This window comes from Macaca fascicularis, chromosome 4 (assembly GCF_037993035.2).
Source record: "Macaca fascicularis isolate 582-1 chromosome 4, T2T-MFA8v1.1".
Lineage (NCBI taxonomy): Eukaryota > Metazoa > Chordata > Mammalia > Primates > Cercopithecidae > Macaca > Macaca fascicularis.
Window position 1 is genome coordinate 105120031 of NC_088378.1, and position 17580 is coordinate 105137610.

A 17580-nucleotide genomic window follows, 5' to 3' on the forward strand; every position below is an offset into this window, starting at 1 on the left:
GTCACCCATTCTTGCAATCACACACATTCCACCTTGTACACGAGGGCCAAACTTCCTTTTAGTGAAGAAGTATAAACCTCTAAAATTGACTTGGATCTCCAGGTGCACCTAGTCCATTCTTTGTGGAGTTCCCTTGCTGTTCCAGTCTATCAGCTTAGGCTGAGTCAAATATCCCAATAAGGTTACCCTGCTATGAGCCAACACCCTGCTCTGCAGCCCTCCCACATCTCAGCGGGCGCGGAAGCCAGCGCGGGCAGCGTGGTGACGTCACTGCGTCCGGACGCGCCCCGCCCCTGAGCAGTCCTTGCTGCCCCGCCTCCACCCTGCTCGCCGCCAGGGGACGCTAGTGGGTCGAGTCTCCTTGGCAACCACTTGCTCCTCCTCCTCCGCCTTTTTAACCTTTAGGGTGCGCGGGTGCAGTGTACCTCGCGCTCTCTCCCCTTTCCCCCTCCCCTTTCCCCACCCCTGGCGCTCTGGTAGGTCTGGACCGGAAGCGAAGATGGCGACTCCTGGCGCGGCCTCGGCGGAGCTGGTGATCGGCTGGTGTATATTCGGCCTCTTACTACTGGTAGGGGAGGCGCTTGGAGTTTTCCCGATGTTTGGACTGGCGGAGGAAGGGAGGGGTCGGCCCTGCAGTTGGCCTTTCCGGACCCCGGAGACCCTCTTCGCCCCGCCCCTCTTTTAGCCTGGACTATGGAGGGCTTTTCGGTGTTGGGGGCTTGGGCGGGCGGCGGGGGCAGGGGGTTGCCGATTTTCGGTAGCTTTTGCTTTCATTTCTCTGATGACGTCTAGGGTTGCAGGGTCCTTTTTGGAAGCTCTTGCCGTCATCCCTGATTTGGGCAATGGGGCCGGTGGGGTTTGGGGGCGGAGGAGACCCTCGGGGTTGAGAAGCATGTAGTGGCCTTTCGTCCTCTGTAAAACAGTGGCACACAGTGTGGGTCGGCAGCGCTGAATCTTTGCAAGTTAAGTAGGCGCTGGCGTTGTTTACTTGTCGCCTTCTCTGTATGTTTTTTCCCCCATGTTCCCTACCCTTGGGGCTAGTGAGTCTCCAACCTCTGTACCCATTGTGTGATTCTGCCTTGATGACGTGAGTTGCTAGTTCTGACTTCCAGGTGTCACATTCTCTTCAAATCTTTTTTTGATTGGTGTAGATACCTGTGGAGGGCGTAGCTGTAGCCCTCTTTATTACCAGTATCGGAGTATATACTACTACCTGTCTGCCCTCAGGTGCTTTCTTTTCCAGTGATCTTATTTCTGCGTATTCAGTGAGCAAAATGTAGATTGAAATGGCTTAAAGTGGCCTGGCTATTACTTCCCTATTCATATTAAAACACTTTGTTTTATTTTATTTGAGAGTTCAATTTATTTCCTTTCATAACCTCTCTACCTTCTCAAATCTTCTCTTCTCATACTCCGAGCCTGTAGTTACTTTCTGTTCCCATTTATTTTGACCTTTTTGCATTGCAAAACAAAAAAAAACCCTCCAGTTCTGGAAATCAGGCTTGTTTAGTTTTACTTTAATTGTCAGATCCAGTCAGTGTCTGGTACCTATGTAGTATGTTCTAGTAAATTTTTGCAGTAGAGACTAAAAAAAAAAAAAAAAAAAAAAAAAAAAAAAGAGAAAGAAAAGAAAAGAATGGTGTGAAAATTTAAGAAAAGGATCCTCTTGTTACTGTCATCGCTGTCACAGATAAAAATACTGCCTTTACCCTGGAATATGTTAGTCCTCTCTTGGAGGAAATGAAACCCTAAAGGTTGACTGTGGTCTCTGCAGCCACCCAGTCCTGTATTCTGAGAGCCCCCTTGGCTTTTCCAGTCCATCAGATTTAGTTTGTTTAGAAGAAAATAAATAAACATGTAATGTATGAAAGTTAAGTGAGACTATCTTGGCAGTTATAAATTAATAAACATTTACGGTACGGAAGTGGTGTGAATTTTAAGAGGATGTTAACGAAACAAGATATGGCTTTAAAGAGGGCCTGAAGATAGGTGGGAAAACTGAAATTCTTGAAACATGTATTTTATGGACCGAACGCCAAAGTATGACTAAATAAAGTAGGACTTAAGAGAATAGACAACAATATTGGAAGAAAATGAGAATTGTGGTAGAGTTTGAATAGATGAAGAAGGGAAGCCATTTAAGTTGGCAATATTACAGCAAGGACAAATTAAATCAGAAGGGAATTAGGAGTTTGACACTTGAATGTTGGCGTGGATAAGAGCATTAGGAAGAAGGACTCTTGTTTACATTTCTGCAAATCTCTTTAAATCCTGGTTTATTAGAAGAAAGGCTGGTTTCTTATGTTGGCTTCTACATTCAGTTTTTTGGGGTATGTTATTTTGGTCGAAATGTATGAAGAAAATACAGCTGCAATGATAGGTAGTCAGAAACAGAGGAGCATTTTTCAGATAATTGTGGATGTTTTTTGATCCTACACCAAAGCCCAACAAGTGGAAGATTCTTAAAGGTCAGTTGCAAGGTGGAATCTGAAACCCTATCAATGAGCTTTTCATTCATTGTTACATTAAAATCCATTAGCCCATCTTGCACTTTGAAAGGATCTTTTACCCATGCATGGTTTTGTACTATGATGCTATGGCCACTTAGAAAATATTGGTTTACTGAGTTATGCACATCTTTTAAATATGGATACATTTCATTACACAATATCAAAATATCACATTTCATTAAATTGCAACTGATCTTGTCAGAAATGTCTCTGAAAATTCTAAGTATTGAAGAGTTGTCAAGCTTATAGTTGTGGATGTAAGTCTTTCAAACTCCAGTTTTCATTTGAAAGTTTGACTCTTATCATTAATCAAATACTGTCAGTTTTTCTTTAAGTGATAGGTTCCCTTTGTTCATTTGACAAAATCTGCCAAAAAGCGAAGTCTGAATAACCATAGTTTGACGATTGTTCTTTCAAGTAAAAATGGTGTTCCTTGAAGAGTGGTTGTTTTAGCTTTTAACTCTAAACTTTTCTTGGAGATGGCCTACATCTTGGTATGCAACAGAAGGACTTTATGTATGCATGCTTCATATTTTACCCCACAAAGTATTAAAAAGAGTCAAGGGTTGAATTTCAATAAAATGAATTTATACTGCTTTGGGAAGCACCGTCTTAATTTAAATTGTCCCTTTTTGAGCTTGTGGTGAAGAATACAATGATTACTGGTGCAGTTTGGTGCCACTGTCTTGAGTCACGCTAATGTACCAGTAGTTTTACCCACTGTGGCTATGAACCATGAGTGCAAATGCCAGCACAGTGAAAAAGGCAAATAGCATCTTAGTATTTATTATGAGAATAGTTTTCAACTTCTGAATCTCCAGAAAGGATTCTGGGGACTACCAGGGCCTAGGGATTTCACACTTGGAGAACTTCTGCCAGTCATCTACTAAAGATTCAGGACATGGGCCAGGTGTGGTGGCTCACACCCGTAATCCCAGCACTTTGGGAGGCTGAGGCAGGTGGATCATTTGAGCTCAGGAGTTCGAGACCAGCTTGGGCAACATGGCAAAACCCCATCCCTACTAAAAATACAAAAAATTAGCCGGGCCAGGTGGCAAATGCCTGAGGTTCCATCTACTTGGAAGGCTGAGGTGGGAGGATTGCTTGAGCCCAGGAGGTGGTTCTCGCAGGCAGTTGCAGCAAGCTCTGATAGTGCCTGAGCAACAGAGGGAATCCCTGTCTCAAAAAAAAAAAAAAAAAAAAAAAAATCAGGACATGAATGTTGTCTGCTTTTGTCATCTTGGGCAAAAAGAATGGACTTCAGCTTCTTCCCACATAAAGAATTGTTAGATTTGGTCCCTCATGCATGTAATCTAACTATGTCTGTCTTTTCTATATCAAATCTAAACTGTTCTGTCTAGCTCCAGTGTCCTCTGTAATTTGGCTCACACCACCTTTAAATTGTATTTGTCATTACAGTAGGAGACTCTCCGTTTTTGTAAAGCAAATTTATTCTTGTTCCTTAAAGTGTGGGCATCATCTGGGAACTTGTTAGAAATACCAACTATGTGACCCCAGTCCTACTGAATCAGAATCTGCAGTTTAATAAGATCCCAGACGGTATATCATGTATTCTCATTAGTTTAATAAAGATTCATCTCTTCTCATTCCTTCTTCTGCCCCAGTGGTTCGCAACCTTGACCTTTCATCAGAACCACCTGGGGAGTTTTAAAAATCTCTGTTCAGACCAGTTTATTTTGAATCTTTTGGGAGAAGCTGGGGGGACTTTTATAATTGTTAACAGAATTATATATTTATTTCTTTTATCAAATGCTCTAATAACTACTATTTGTTAAGTAGTTGCTATGGCCAGCCACTATGGTAAACCCTTTATATCTCATTTAATCTTTAAAGCTTGTTATGAAAGAACTATTCCTATTGATGAGGATACTTGGTTTTATTTTATATTGTAGTAATAATTGATAACATGAACAAAAAGCTCTTTAAGGTTATCAGTTTTAAAACCATTATAAAGGGATTCTGAGACCAAAAAATTTGGGAATCTCTGGCTTAACTCTTCTGCCTGGTTGCCCTTTCGCAGCTTGTCTGCCTGATATTGGCAAAATTCTTTGTTGTAATACCTACAAAATTCAGGTTTTCTTTCATTCTTGAAATCCAATAAAAAACATTTATTGGAACATTTTGTGTCAAATACTGCTAAGGATAGAAAGATGAGGCTCAGCTTTTAAAGACTTCAAAATAAATTTGGGGAATGTTAAAAATATTTGTGAATTCCTTTAAAAACAAGCTCATTCAAATCTTAATATAAAGGGACATTTTATGAAAAATAAATTTCCCAAAATCAAGAATTTGAGCCTAGATCCTTTTTGTTTGTTTGTTCCAAAGTCTTAACTCCCTTCTCAATTTTTTCTTGCTGTTCTGTCACCAGCTGAAAGACCAGCAGTATGAGGGAATGACATGCAGCAACTTGGATGGGTTTTAAATGCTCTGTGCCAAATGACACAAGCCAGACTGAAAAGACAACATAGTATGTGAAGGCATTATGATATTCTAGAAAGGGACAGAAAACAGATAGTGGTTGTCAGGGTGATACCGGTGGGCTGAGGGAGATCCCCAAACACTGGTGGGATCTCAACCCTAGCTGGTTTTCAGGTGCTTGACACTGTCATGAGAACACATTAAAGGGCAAGTCAGAAAATAGTGCAAGTATGGAGATTTATTAAAGGGAAAGTACACACTCTTGTGGGCATTCTTAAGAGAGAGACGCTCAATGAGGTTTGGAGTTTCTACTTTTATGGGTTTCTTTATCCAAGGGATATATTCATGAAAATTCCTGGAAAAAGGTAGAGACTTTTTGAAATTATGGTGCCACCCATTTTTGCATCAAATATGAGTGGTCTCGGAACTGCCATGGTGCTGGTAGGTGTGTGATTGAGCATGTTAATGAGCATATAATGAGGTCCTAGGTGAAACCTAGGTCAAATCCATTGCCATGTTGGGTCCAGTGGGTCTTAACCAGCTTGGTCCACACCCTGGTTTTTCAGGGTCTTATTAGCCCTTAGCCCCTAGTCATGAAAACTGCTCTGTGGAATTTTTTAGGAGTTCCTACAAAGGGTCAAAGGAATTTTCTGAGATGATGGAATTGTTCTTGTATCTTGCTTGTGGTAGAAGAATTTGGAAGCTGCAAAACCAGTTTGGTGGTTTTATTAGTTTCATTTAGGCCCTGGAACTGCAGGATGCTCAGAAAGAAAGTAACCAATGAATCTGTTGAAAAAGTGAAAAGAAAAAAACAAGGCTTTTAAAACTACCAGAGCTCTTATTTAGAACAATGGTTCTCAAGTTTGGCTCAGATTGAAATCCTCAGGCATTTAAAGTACTGATGCTTGGAGGAGGCTTATGCTCCATTGATAGAATTGATTGGGGAATGTAGGGAAGGTATAAGGGTACTTAAAAGTTACCCAGGTGATTCTGACTCAAAGTCAAGGCTGAAATAACATAGTCTCTGTCTGCAATTCCCTGTAATTGAGTAGAATAGAAGTTCTCAAAATACAGCTCCGGACCAGCAGCAGCCTCACCTGGGGAAGCTGTTACAAATGCAGATTTTCTGGCTCCACTCCAGACTTCTTGAATCTGAAACTCGGAGGATGGGGCCTAGCAATCCATGCTTTAACAGTTCCTCCAGGTAATTCCGATGCCTCCTAAAGTTAGAGAATCATTAAAGTCCTATGCACTGTGTTAGTCCCTAGAATGGTGTTGGTAACTATTAAGAGTACCTGGCTAACTAGAGATGTCAACCTCTATCTCTGAGTGAACTTTTTTCACTGGAAAGCTCCTTGCTGTGCACATGTATCCATTTTCAGCATTGACTTTTCTTTGTTTAATGCTCTTTAAAATTTAAATTATAATATGATAATTGCATGGCGATTACTGGCAGTTAATCTTTAGCTCAATGCTATTCTTGAACTGTCAGAACAGGTCAGAAGTTAATTTTCATCCAAGTTATATTCTGTAATGCTTCAGTAATAAGCCTAAAATAGAACAGCTTCTACTCATATCTCCTTTAGGTTGGAAAAATCTACAGGGAAAAAATATTCAAGGCTAGTTATAACTGTGATGTGTGAAACCATTAATGTTTGCACTGTGTTGGGTGAGGAAATATGTAACTGAGCACTGTTATTAATAGTATTGTGTGTGTATGCCTACGTGATGTACTGCATACATGAAATAGGCTTTGAAAATTATACATCTTGGACAAGTTTTTAAGGATGGTAGGCTTACCTTACACAACTAAAATAACCTTTACTTCACATAAGATTTCCTGCTAAAAACTTTCAAACATGTGCAAAAGTCAGAGAAAATATATTGGGTAGTAACAAACATCTCTTTTTGTTCTATTTCAGGCTATTTTGGCATTCTGCTGGATATATGTTCGTAAATACCAAAGTCGGCGGGAAAGTGAAGTTGTCTCCACCATAACAGCAATTTTTTCTCTAGCAATTGCACTTATCACATCAGCACTTCTACCAGTGGATATATTTTTGGTTTCTTACATGAAAAATCAAAATGGTACATTTAAGGTAAATATAATCTTACTTTGCAGATTTTTTTTTTCCTTTCAAATTTCTGGCACAGTGAGCAGTCCGATATATATTATGTTTTATTTTTGTGTCTGGGAATGAATGAGAATGGAAATACAACATAGAGGCTGAGAATGTGACATCTAACCTGATAGATTAGAAGTAGACTTTCAACTGACATAAAAACTATTAATTCAGCAACCTTGCAAATGCTTCAAGTAATCATAATAGGTTATATATTTTTTGCTGCTCATAACTCCCTTGAAGCTTATTTGATTTGCATTAATGCAATAAGTACATAATTTAGAAGGGCTTTTGTTAGTGGCAGATCGGGATCCTAATCTCTGTTTCATATTGAGTCCTTTGAGTCAGTATGGTGTAGTGAATTAGGCTGGCAATTATAAGACCTGAGTTCTAGTCTTGACCCTTAACTGTCTAGCTGCGGACCTTTAGCCAAACCACTTAACTTTTCTGGACTTGAGGTTCCTCATTTTAAAATTGAAGGGTGTGGACTAAAGGTTTCTGAGTTTCCTTTAAATTATGCAAATTACTTTTAAGTTTCTTACTAGCTTAAGCTTCTATGACTCAGAAACTGTCGTTATAGTTTGTTGTAGCCCCAGTATTTAGCTTTAGTACTTAAATATTTGAATGAAATAGTATTTCAATTATCTTAATAATGCATGATTACAAAATAACTTCCTGAATTGGGCTAAATTGGGTAAATAATTTTTATTTTATTTTATTTTATACTTTATGTATTTTTTTGTTTTATTGAGATAGAGGCTCACTCTGTTGCCCAGGCTGGAGTACAGTGGCATGATCTCAGCTCACTGCAACCTCTGCCTCCTGGGTTCAAGCGAGTCTCGTCCCTCAGCCTCCCAAGTAGCTAGGAATACAGACGGGCAGCCACCATGCCCAGCTAGTTCTTTTTGTATTTTTAGTAGTGATGGGGTTTCGCTGTGTTGGCCAGGCTGGTCTTAAACTCTGGGCCTCAAGTGATCCACCTGCCCAGCCTCCCAAAGTGCTGGGATTGCAGGCATGAGCCACCATGCCTGGTCCAAATGGGGTAAATAATTTGAAAATATTTTTGTAGTTAGGTTTAAATTTATTCTGATTACTGTGGCAATTAGATATATTCTGATTGCTATGAAAACCACATTTTTTTCCTGTACACCATTTATTTAGCAGTTTTTAATTGAGCACTTAGTGTGTGCCAAACATTATAATGTTATGAAGATAGTAACTAACATCTATTGACTATTTGCTGTGTGTCAGACTCTATTTTAAGTGGTTTACATTTAGTAGCTTCCCTTGATCTCTCAGACAATCCTGTGAGATAAGTAGTTTTATCTATGGTTTTCATGGGTGAAAAATCAGGATTCAGAGAGGTGAAGTAACATAGCCTGTAAGTGCTGCAGTTGGGATTTGAAGCTCCGCAGTCTGGTTCCAGAGAGCTTTGTTCATGAGGTTTCTTGGGAAGATGGCGTCTAAACAAGGAAGAGGTACTTTCAGGTAGCTCAGTAAATGGGGTATCTACCAGTGAGTCTACATTTTTTCAAAATATAAACTTAATTCACATTTTCTATTTTGGGTTGAAACATTTCTAGAGAAGATGACTAATTTTACTGGTATCGTTGGGTTTTCTCTGCTTTTTATTATTGGGCAAGAAGAATGCACTTTTAATAATGTTAGACATAGATAATTAAATGGTTGATTGTAACATTATGAGGTCATTTTCTCTGAGAAATAAGTGTCATTTTAGAATTACATTCTATAAAAACGTTTAATTTCTTGTGACTCTGTATATAGCTGTGTTTCTTAGATAAAAGAATTTGACATTTTCAGAATTTCTGGATATTCTTTTTATTTTAAAATAGTGTAGTGTAATTCCCCATGTACAGTACGTAATTATAAATTTCTAGGATATTTTTCTCTTTAAAAGCTGTTACTTTTAAATAGATAATGATATATATGTATATGCATGTATTATAATGTCTGGAGGTAATATAATTATCCCTGGTATAATTATTGTTTGAATTGGATATTTTTTTAGTTTAGAATTGAGGATGTTTGATTTATTTAGATTTTGTAGGAAAACATTTCATCTTTAAATTTCTAAAGTATTTTCATGAAATTATGAACTTTCTATTAGATTAAGTATTGTTTTGGGCCCATGCTTAAATTAGTGGTCACTTCCTGGGAAATAGGTTTGTTTTGTTTCTTTGTTTTTGATATTTAAATCTATGAGATTGCATTATACTTGTTTGAGCAAGATTTTAAGAATGCATTCACTAAAGAAGCAAAAATATTAACTATAAAAATTTAGGGTGCTTGTTTTAATACATGTGCCCTAAAATAAAAAATATGACTGTAGTTAACACACTTACTTTATATTTGTTAAATCTAAATGTTACACCAATATTTAGAAGGAGAAAAAAATCTGTTAAAGTTTTTCCCTCTACTTTTTAAAACTTTGTTTCATTATTAGGATATTAGTTATTCATCAATTGTTGGTTCTCTTTTTTTTCTCCTTTTCTTTTTTTGAGACAGAGTTTCACTCTTGTTGACAAGTTTGGAGTGTGATGGTGCGATCTTGGCCCACTGCAACTCTGCCTCCCGGGTTCAAGCAATTCTCCTGCCTCAGCCTCCTGAGTATCTGGGATTACAGATGCACACCACCATGCCCGGCCAATTTTTTGTGTTTTTAGTAGAGATGTGGTTTCACCATGTTAGCCAGGCTGGTCTCGAACTCCTGACCTCAGGTGATCCACCCGCCTTGGCCTCCCAAGATGCTGGGAGCCCCTGTGAGCCCCTGTGCCTGGCCTTTCCTACTTTTCATTACTAAGTTGTCTCTAGTTCTGTTTGTTTTTAGCTTAGATAATGTATCAGTTTTTTCTTGGTGATTTTGTTGATACCTTGAAACATTCTGTGTGTCTGTATTTTCCCTTCTCATTTTGGGGGGCTTGGTGAGGATTAGTGCAATTCATGAGTTTTTATTTGAAACTGGACTATTTGCTGATTCTCAAAGAGTAGAACTGAAAAAAATTTTGAAAACATTTTCCAAACTCTAGACAATAGTTTTTTCCCAAAGTTATTGCTGAATTCAGGTGCCTAGTGAAAGATAAGTTTAAGTGTTTAAGAATTAATCCTTCAAACTTCATGCCACGATTATAAATGTAGTCAGAGTAAAAAGGATGCCAACGTGGTTTTAGTCTATTCCAACCTTATTTGTAAAGATAAAAGTACAAGTTGACATTGTTTTCCATGATGAATGCTAACGTATACTATATTTACAATGTGCATTTGAAATTCCTAAATGAATATATGCATTTTCTAACTTTCTCTGCTTCCACCTCAAATATTTTGAAGCCTCTCTCTAATTATGGACTTGGCTTGCAAAGTATAATGATTTGAAACTCCACATATCAATGATTGCTAACATTTTTCTTAAAAACAGAAGGTGCCCAGACTTTTCTGTGAGCAGGCAGTCATTGCTAGTTTCTTTATTTTTGTTTTAGTTACCCTCCTATAATTTTCTCTGCCTTCTTATGGCAGGGGTATGTTATAATGCCTGAGTTGTTTCTGTTGACCTTTCTTTCAACATATGGCATTATTAATAATTTTAGCTAGATAATTTGTTTCTAGCTTTTTTCTAAAATAATTAACTTTTTAGATAACAAAAAAGAACCTTTTAGAGTACAGCTGGAAGTGCTCTCTTTAACAGTCTTTGATAGTTGGCCAATAACATTGGATGGGGATATACATGAAATATACTGATCCAATGGAAAAAAGAAAGAAATTGACACTAATATGAATAAATATTCTTTCTTTTATACAACATGTAAAAATAAAAAATTTAGTTAATATTAAGGTATGTCATGAAAACGTTTAATGTTTTGGTGTTTGTTCACATCTTACTCCTGTTCCCTAATTATGAATATCTTTATGGCCTGTTATTAGATGTCTGAGCTAAACTCTACTGCTCCCTCATTCCTAATTTCAGCTGGTGGGAATTGTATCTTAGAACTTTGTGCTTTTTATTGAACCTTAATTATGTTTATTTACTTAATACTAAGTATGTAGTATGTGCCTGACAATTGTAGGTACTGGAGATTAATTGTTAAGGCAAATGAGGTTGTTTTTCTTATGGAGCTTAATCTGCAATGCTAGATCAATAGTCAACAAATAAAATAAGGTCACTTTATAGTGATAAATTCTATGAGGAAATATAACAGATTGATATGAGAGTCTAGTCAGGTTATGAGTGTTTTGGAGAGGGGCAAAGCTGCTGAGGTTTCTTGCCATGATACCTGGATGAGGAGCCAATCTAGTAAAGAGCCAGAGGGAGAGAGCCTTTAGGGAGAAGCAGCAGCAAATATAGAGGTCTTTAGGCCGGGATGAACTTGGCTTATTTGGCTGATGTGTGTTGTTGAGGGTTTTGCTTTGGTAAAAGCTGAGATCCAGAGTAAGGCAGGAGCCAGCTTGTTTATGACTTCTAAGTCATATTAATAAGTTTAGATTTTCTCCTAACTGCAATATGAAGTTAATGAAGGTAAAAGATAAAGGTGATTTGGGCTAGAGTGGTGCTAGTGGAGAAAAATGATTAAAATTGGCATGTATTTTAGAGGTAGAGCTGCTGGGATTTGCTTATAGATTAGATATAGGGGGACAGGTGAAGGAAAAAGAAAATTGGAGCACCGATGCCTAGGTTTTTGTATACCTTAGAGAAATAGGGAAACCTGGAGGAATAAGAGGGCATATGCATGTGTGCACGGGCAAGTGAGGGGGTGTAGAGAAAAGAGTTATAGTTTGGACAGTCTACCTTCAAAGTGTGTACTGTACTATCTATCCAGGTGGAGGTGTTACATAGGGAGTTGAAGCTCTGTGAAGAGCTTAGTGCTGGAGAGAAGTATTTGGGAAGCAACATATGGATGAAATCTACAGTTATGGACTGACTAGGAGCCGGGAAGACTGAGTAGTCAGAGAAGCCTTGACATTGGACCGAGGACTGGAGTTCTCTGTTGTGTAGAAGGTCAGCTGAAGGGGAGAATCTGCAACGTGAGAGATAAGAAAAACAGAAGAGGGAGGCTTTATGGAAATCAGAATAATGTGTTTTGGAAAGAAAGAATGATAGCTTTTTCCAGTGGTGTTGAGAGGTGAAGTGAGTTGGGTAGAGAAGTGATTGGTGGCTTTGGTCAGTGGTGACCATGAAGAATAATTTCAGCAGAACAGTAGGGTGGTTAGGTTGAGTGGGTTAGATATGAACAGAGAAGTAAGGAAGAAGTGATAAGGAATGCTGACAACTTTTCAGGAAGTTTTTGTTCTCTAGGAAAGTGAGAAGAGGAGTTAGTAGAGGTGTTTTTATTTGTGGTGGTTGTGTATCTCTTTGTGTTTAGTAGTTACTAGAATTTGTATACTTTAGAATTCAGTAGAGTGAGAGGAATTTTTGAGGCATGAGAAGGTATCATTGCAGGTGCAGTTTCCTCCAGAGGACGAGGGTTCTCAAAGTGAAAGGGTTGGGTGTAATAGGAGTATGGGTACTTCAGAGTAAGGAAGGTCTAGAATTTGGATACAAATGGAGGTAGGTTTTAGATTTAATAGTAAGTTGAGTGAACTGTCTTGGGACTACATATTATTTTAGAGACCTCTAAGTCAGTATTTCTCAATCATGGACATTTTGCCTTGGGTAATTCTTTGTTATGGGGGCCTGCCCTGTGAATTGTAGGTGTTTAGTGGCATCCTTGACTTCTTAACTCCTAGATTCCTGTAGCATACTGACTCTGCCCACCATGTCTCTGGACATTGTCAGATGCCCCATGGGGATCAAAATGGCTCCTGAATGAGAACCACTGTTTTTATGGTGAAGTTACCAGGTAAAAGTGAGGAGAATCATGTTGGAGTTTTGGGTTATGTAGCAGGTTTCAAAAGTCAACTTGAAAAATGGGGAATGGAATTTACATATGCCACCAATTACATTTTTGTTCTATGGAATTCATATCCTTGTCTTCTGAAATATTCTTCTTTAATATTCTTTATTTAGTTCTTGATTGTCTCACATTCCTTTTGTGTCCTAAATGACTCTGAAGTTCCTTTTAGTTTCTACTTTGAGAGGCAATAGTTTATAAAACATATCAGGGTCATAGTGGTTCCCAAAATTAGAAGGAAAGTTTTACAAACTAAGCTCTCTTGACAATACATCAAGTATCTTGGAGGCAAGAGAGTATGTAAAAGCCAAATACACTAATAGTACTTGAGTGATATTGTATATCTTACACATATTTGTAGCTTTAAAATAGTAACAGCAATACTCTTATTGCTACAAGAACTGGTGAGGCAAAAGATCCTTATAGAGTAAAAGATGCTAGATTTCAATGATTCTTTTGCTTCACGTTAACCTTCAGACTTTGTATTTTTAATATTTTTTTTGAGATTGGGATTTTGTCCAATTTCAAACTAATTTTTAAGTGATTCTCAGTGGAGACATTATTACCTCCTGGGGCTGTCTTGGAAATTGGTGGGAAGTTTGTATAAGTAAAAAAAGATGGTTGTCATTATTCTCTGGCCCATTGATACATTGTTCTTAATTTGCTCATCTTCAAAATCCTTTTAGGCCAGGCACGGTGGCTCACACCTATAAACCTAGAGGCTGAGGCAGGCAGATCACTTGAATCCAAGAGTTCAAGACCAGCCTGGGCAACGTGGTGAAACCCAGTCTCTACAAAAAATACAAAAATTAGCTGGGCATGGTGGTGTGCACCTATGGTCCCAGCTACTTGGAAACCTGAAGGTGGGAGGATCACCTGAATCCGGGAAGGTCTAGACTACAGTGAGCCATACTCATGCCACTACACTGCAACCTGGGTGACAGAGTGAGACCCTGTCTCAAAAACAAAACAAAACCCACAAAAATACTTTTAAACTTCTGTTTTGATATAGAAGCAATCACTAAAGAAGCACAGCTCTTAGGAATTGAAGCTTTGATTATGTACATACTCATTTGGATACTTGAATCATTGATGGAAAAATTTTCAATGATTGTACAGAATTCTCCCCAATGCTTTCCCATTCTGTGTGGTAAGCACTACTTACATTTTCTTTTCATTTTTTCTGTAATATGTTTGGGTATTTCTTTCATTACTTTTGTTAGACAAAGATTACATGTGTTAAAACTTTTGGTTGTGATTTGTTCTGTTTCCCCCTACTCAAAAGTGCTTCCTGGATATCTATCTATGCTAGTTTATATAGGTCTCATTGTTTTTAATATCAACATGTTATTCTATGTTATGCATGTACAGTAGTAAATTTTACTATTTCTATTCTGGCATTTAGATTGTCTCCAGTTTCATTTTTCTTTTAAAAAATATTTTAAATGACCCTACACCGAATATTGTTGGGTAAAGGACTCTTGGGCAAAAACCAATAAATGTTGCTTGGTACAGGCTCTAATTTACCCTGACAAGGGTCAGCAAGTGCTCAGGTTCTTTTGTAACTTACTTATGCAAAGAGAGAAACTCTCCCAAAGTGCAGGTGCTTTAGTAGAGGTGTATAACCTCCTAGTGTTTTCTCTCTCTGTTTTTTTTTCTCTTGAGACAGAGTCTTGCTCTGTTGCTCAGGCTGGAGTGTAGTGGCATGATCTTGGCTCACTGCAACCTCTGCCTCCCAAGTTAAAGCAATTCTCATTCCTCATCCTTCCAAGAAGCTAGAATTACAGATGTGTGCTACCACGCCTGGTCTCAAACTCCTGACCTCAAGCAATCCATTTGCCTCAGCCTCCTAGAGTGCTGGGATTGCAGATGTAAGCCACCATACCTGGCCTCTTAAGAATGGTCTTGCAGGTAGAATAAACACCTTGGATTTGGGTGCCAAGGAATATGAGCTGAGTAGGTACAAGTGGTTCACTGAGTGCTAGGACATACCAATTGCTGAACACCTGGATACTTTGGGTCTCTTAGTCCCATGAGTAATGGAATTTGGTACAGCTCCTGCTGTGTGGGAAAGGAAGGGCCCACTTGGGCTAGCTTATCACTTTGTAAGAGCTCCTGAGGTAATTTGTTGGACAAGTAGTAGTGTCCAATGAATAAAATACCTATGTACTAATATCCATCCTAATTCGTGTGAATATTTTTAGGATCGATTCAATAAAGAATGTCTACATGGTAGACTATCTTAATGTGTAGCAGATGGTTTTCCCTCCACATTTTGACATTACTGGGTGCTATTGTTTTAAATTTTGCCAATAGGTAGGTGAAAGATTATATAATAGTAGATTTTCACGTTTTATTAGTAAAGGATAGTAATTGGGAAATTCCTCCTTGTTGGTCTTTTTCAAATGTATTTGTGGCCCTAGCTTGTTTTTTCAGATGATTTTTAGAATGAATATGTTAATATACTCTACCTCCTAGCACAGCGGGATTTCGAAATACACTCTACCTCCTAGCACAACGGGATTTCGATTGGTGATATATATTAATTTGAGATTAATTTGGATAGCAGTTGGTATTTACAATCTTTACATGTGGGAACAGGTGACTTTCCATTTATTAAATTTTTTATATCCTATGATTTATTTTTTATATGATTAACATACATTTTTCTATTTGGCCTATTAAGGGTTTGTTTGTAGAAGTAAGTTTGGATTTTCTACATTTTTTGATCTTTTAGACGTTTGTCAGCAAGAAATTTGTAGCTACTCATTGCTAGAGGTGTTTATGGGCAAAAAAGGAGAAAAGAAAAGAAAACTCCTAAATTATCTTAAGAGAATTAAATATTGATGCCCTTTTTTAAGAGCACTTGTAGAATGTTGACACTGACTTGAGCTCTTAAAGTGTTTATAAAAAATTGACCTGGATTCTAAATTGTACTTTATACTTAATAGCAGTGATAAGTCCTTTAGATTCTCCAGGTTTAATTTTTCACATGCACAAAATTTAGAATATAGGCCAAAAGACTTGACATTGTACCTCAGTTCTGACATTATAGGGTATAGTTTTTTTTTTCTATTGGAAAAGATTAATTTGAATTATATTTTCTAAGTTTAGTAATTTGAACAACACTTATGTGGGATGAATGCAAAGGAGATTAGACTGATTTTTCTTGTAGGTTTTTAAAAAATATATATAATATGCTCAAATATGTTCTTTCTGAAGTACAAATCAGGTTTGTTAATCTCTCCTTAAAATTCATCACTATTTTCCATTGCCTTTAGGACAAAGTCCAAAATACTTAGCATGACTCACAAGCCCCTGACATATATGTCCTTCTCTTCCCTCTCTCCATCTGCTTTCTCTTACCTTTCCAAAAGCTCAGTTGAATCTATATTTAGCTTCTTGAAGTTATTTTTCAAACGTTCTGTGTACGTTCTTTTCTCCCTTCTTTCCTTCCTACTATTTTCTCTGTTTCCCTGAGATCATTCTAATCCTCCCAGGATCAGAAGCCATTCCTGATCTTCAGTCTGAGTTAGGTGCCTTTTGTCTTTGTGTTTTCCCAGAACTGTGTTGTCTTATCTCAGCATTTACATACTGAAATTTGTCTGTTGTCTGTCTCTCACTTATTGAAGGCATAGATTGTTTTTATTTGAGTGGATAGATTTTGGAAGTGATATTCAGTTGTATGAAAACCTAACTCTTAATTGTTAGGCAAATGGATGTTTCATTAATATTTCTATTGTTTCCTTTTATCCTAGGACTGGGCTAATGCTAATGTCAGCAGACAGATTGAGGACACTGTATTATATGGTTACTATAGTAAGTATCTTTCAGTTTCTTTTCCTATTGGGACTGCTAACCAAAATATTGATACAGCTCCGATGGGTGGAGAACCCCAGGTTCTTCCTCTTGGGTCGAATTAGAAAAAAACCGACATGGACACATGTGGAGCAGTTTTAAGGAGCAGGGCGTTTAATAGTCAAGAAAGAAAGGGGAAGAAAGAAAGAAGAAACTCTCCTGTGCAGAGACAGAGGGAGGCGACTTCAAAGCTAAGAGAGGGAACCCCACCTGCCATGGATACCAGTCAGGTATATGAAGAGGCTGGAGGAGTCAGTGTTTGATTTGCATAGGGCTCAGGGGATTGGTTTGACCAGGCATGTCATTCACATAGCCTGCAAAAAAAAAAAAAAACGGGCCCTCCCACCCTAGCCTGTTAATATGCAAATACAGGGCGCCATGATGTTCTACACAGGTGGGGGTATGTGGGGGCAGCCATGTCGCCAGGAACATGTGGGGCAACGGCAAGAAGAGTGCGGGTATTGCCAGGTTTGGGTAGATCCAGTTTCTAGTGGCCTGCATTTGCATGTCAAAAGGTGCCGGCCTGTCTCTAAGAGCCAGGGAAGAAACTTTTCTGGAGATGCTTTAAAAAATGAAAACTTAAGGACCCTTTTCCTCTCTATCTGCCTAAAATAATTTCTTAATAATTCCTACAATATAAAGCTACATATAAACTTTTAATTTGGAAACCACATAGGAGATTTCTGTTTTCTACAACAGGAATAAATAATATGTATTCATTCTCAAAATCCTGAAACTTCTTTAACCTAC

At 38.0% G+C, this 17580-nt stretch overlaps 1 protein-coding gene across 1 annotated transcript in view; it reads left to right on the forward strand.

The window, feature by feature from the left end:
- The first annotated feature begins 388 nt into the window (after positions 1-388).
- The window catches only part of LMBRD1 (LMBR1 domain containing 1), a 130354-nt gene continuing 113162 nt past the window's right edge, over positions 389-17580 (forward strand). The window contains exons 1-3 of the mRNA XM_045391092.3: positions 389-568; positions 6872-7048; positions 16731-16791. Coding sequence (XP_045247027.1) covers positions 500-568; positions 6872-7048; positions 16731-16791 — 307 coding nt within the window. The 5' untranslated portion in view covers positions 389-499. The remainder of the gene's footprint in view (positions 569-6871; positions 7049-16730; positions 16792-17580) is intronic.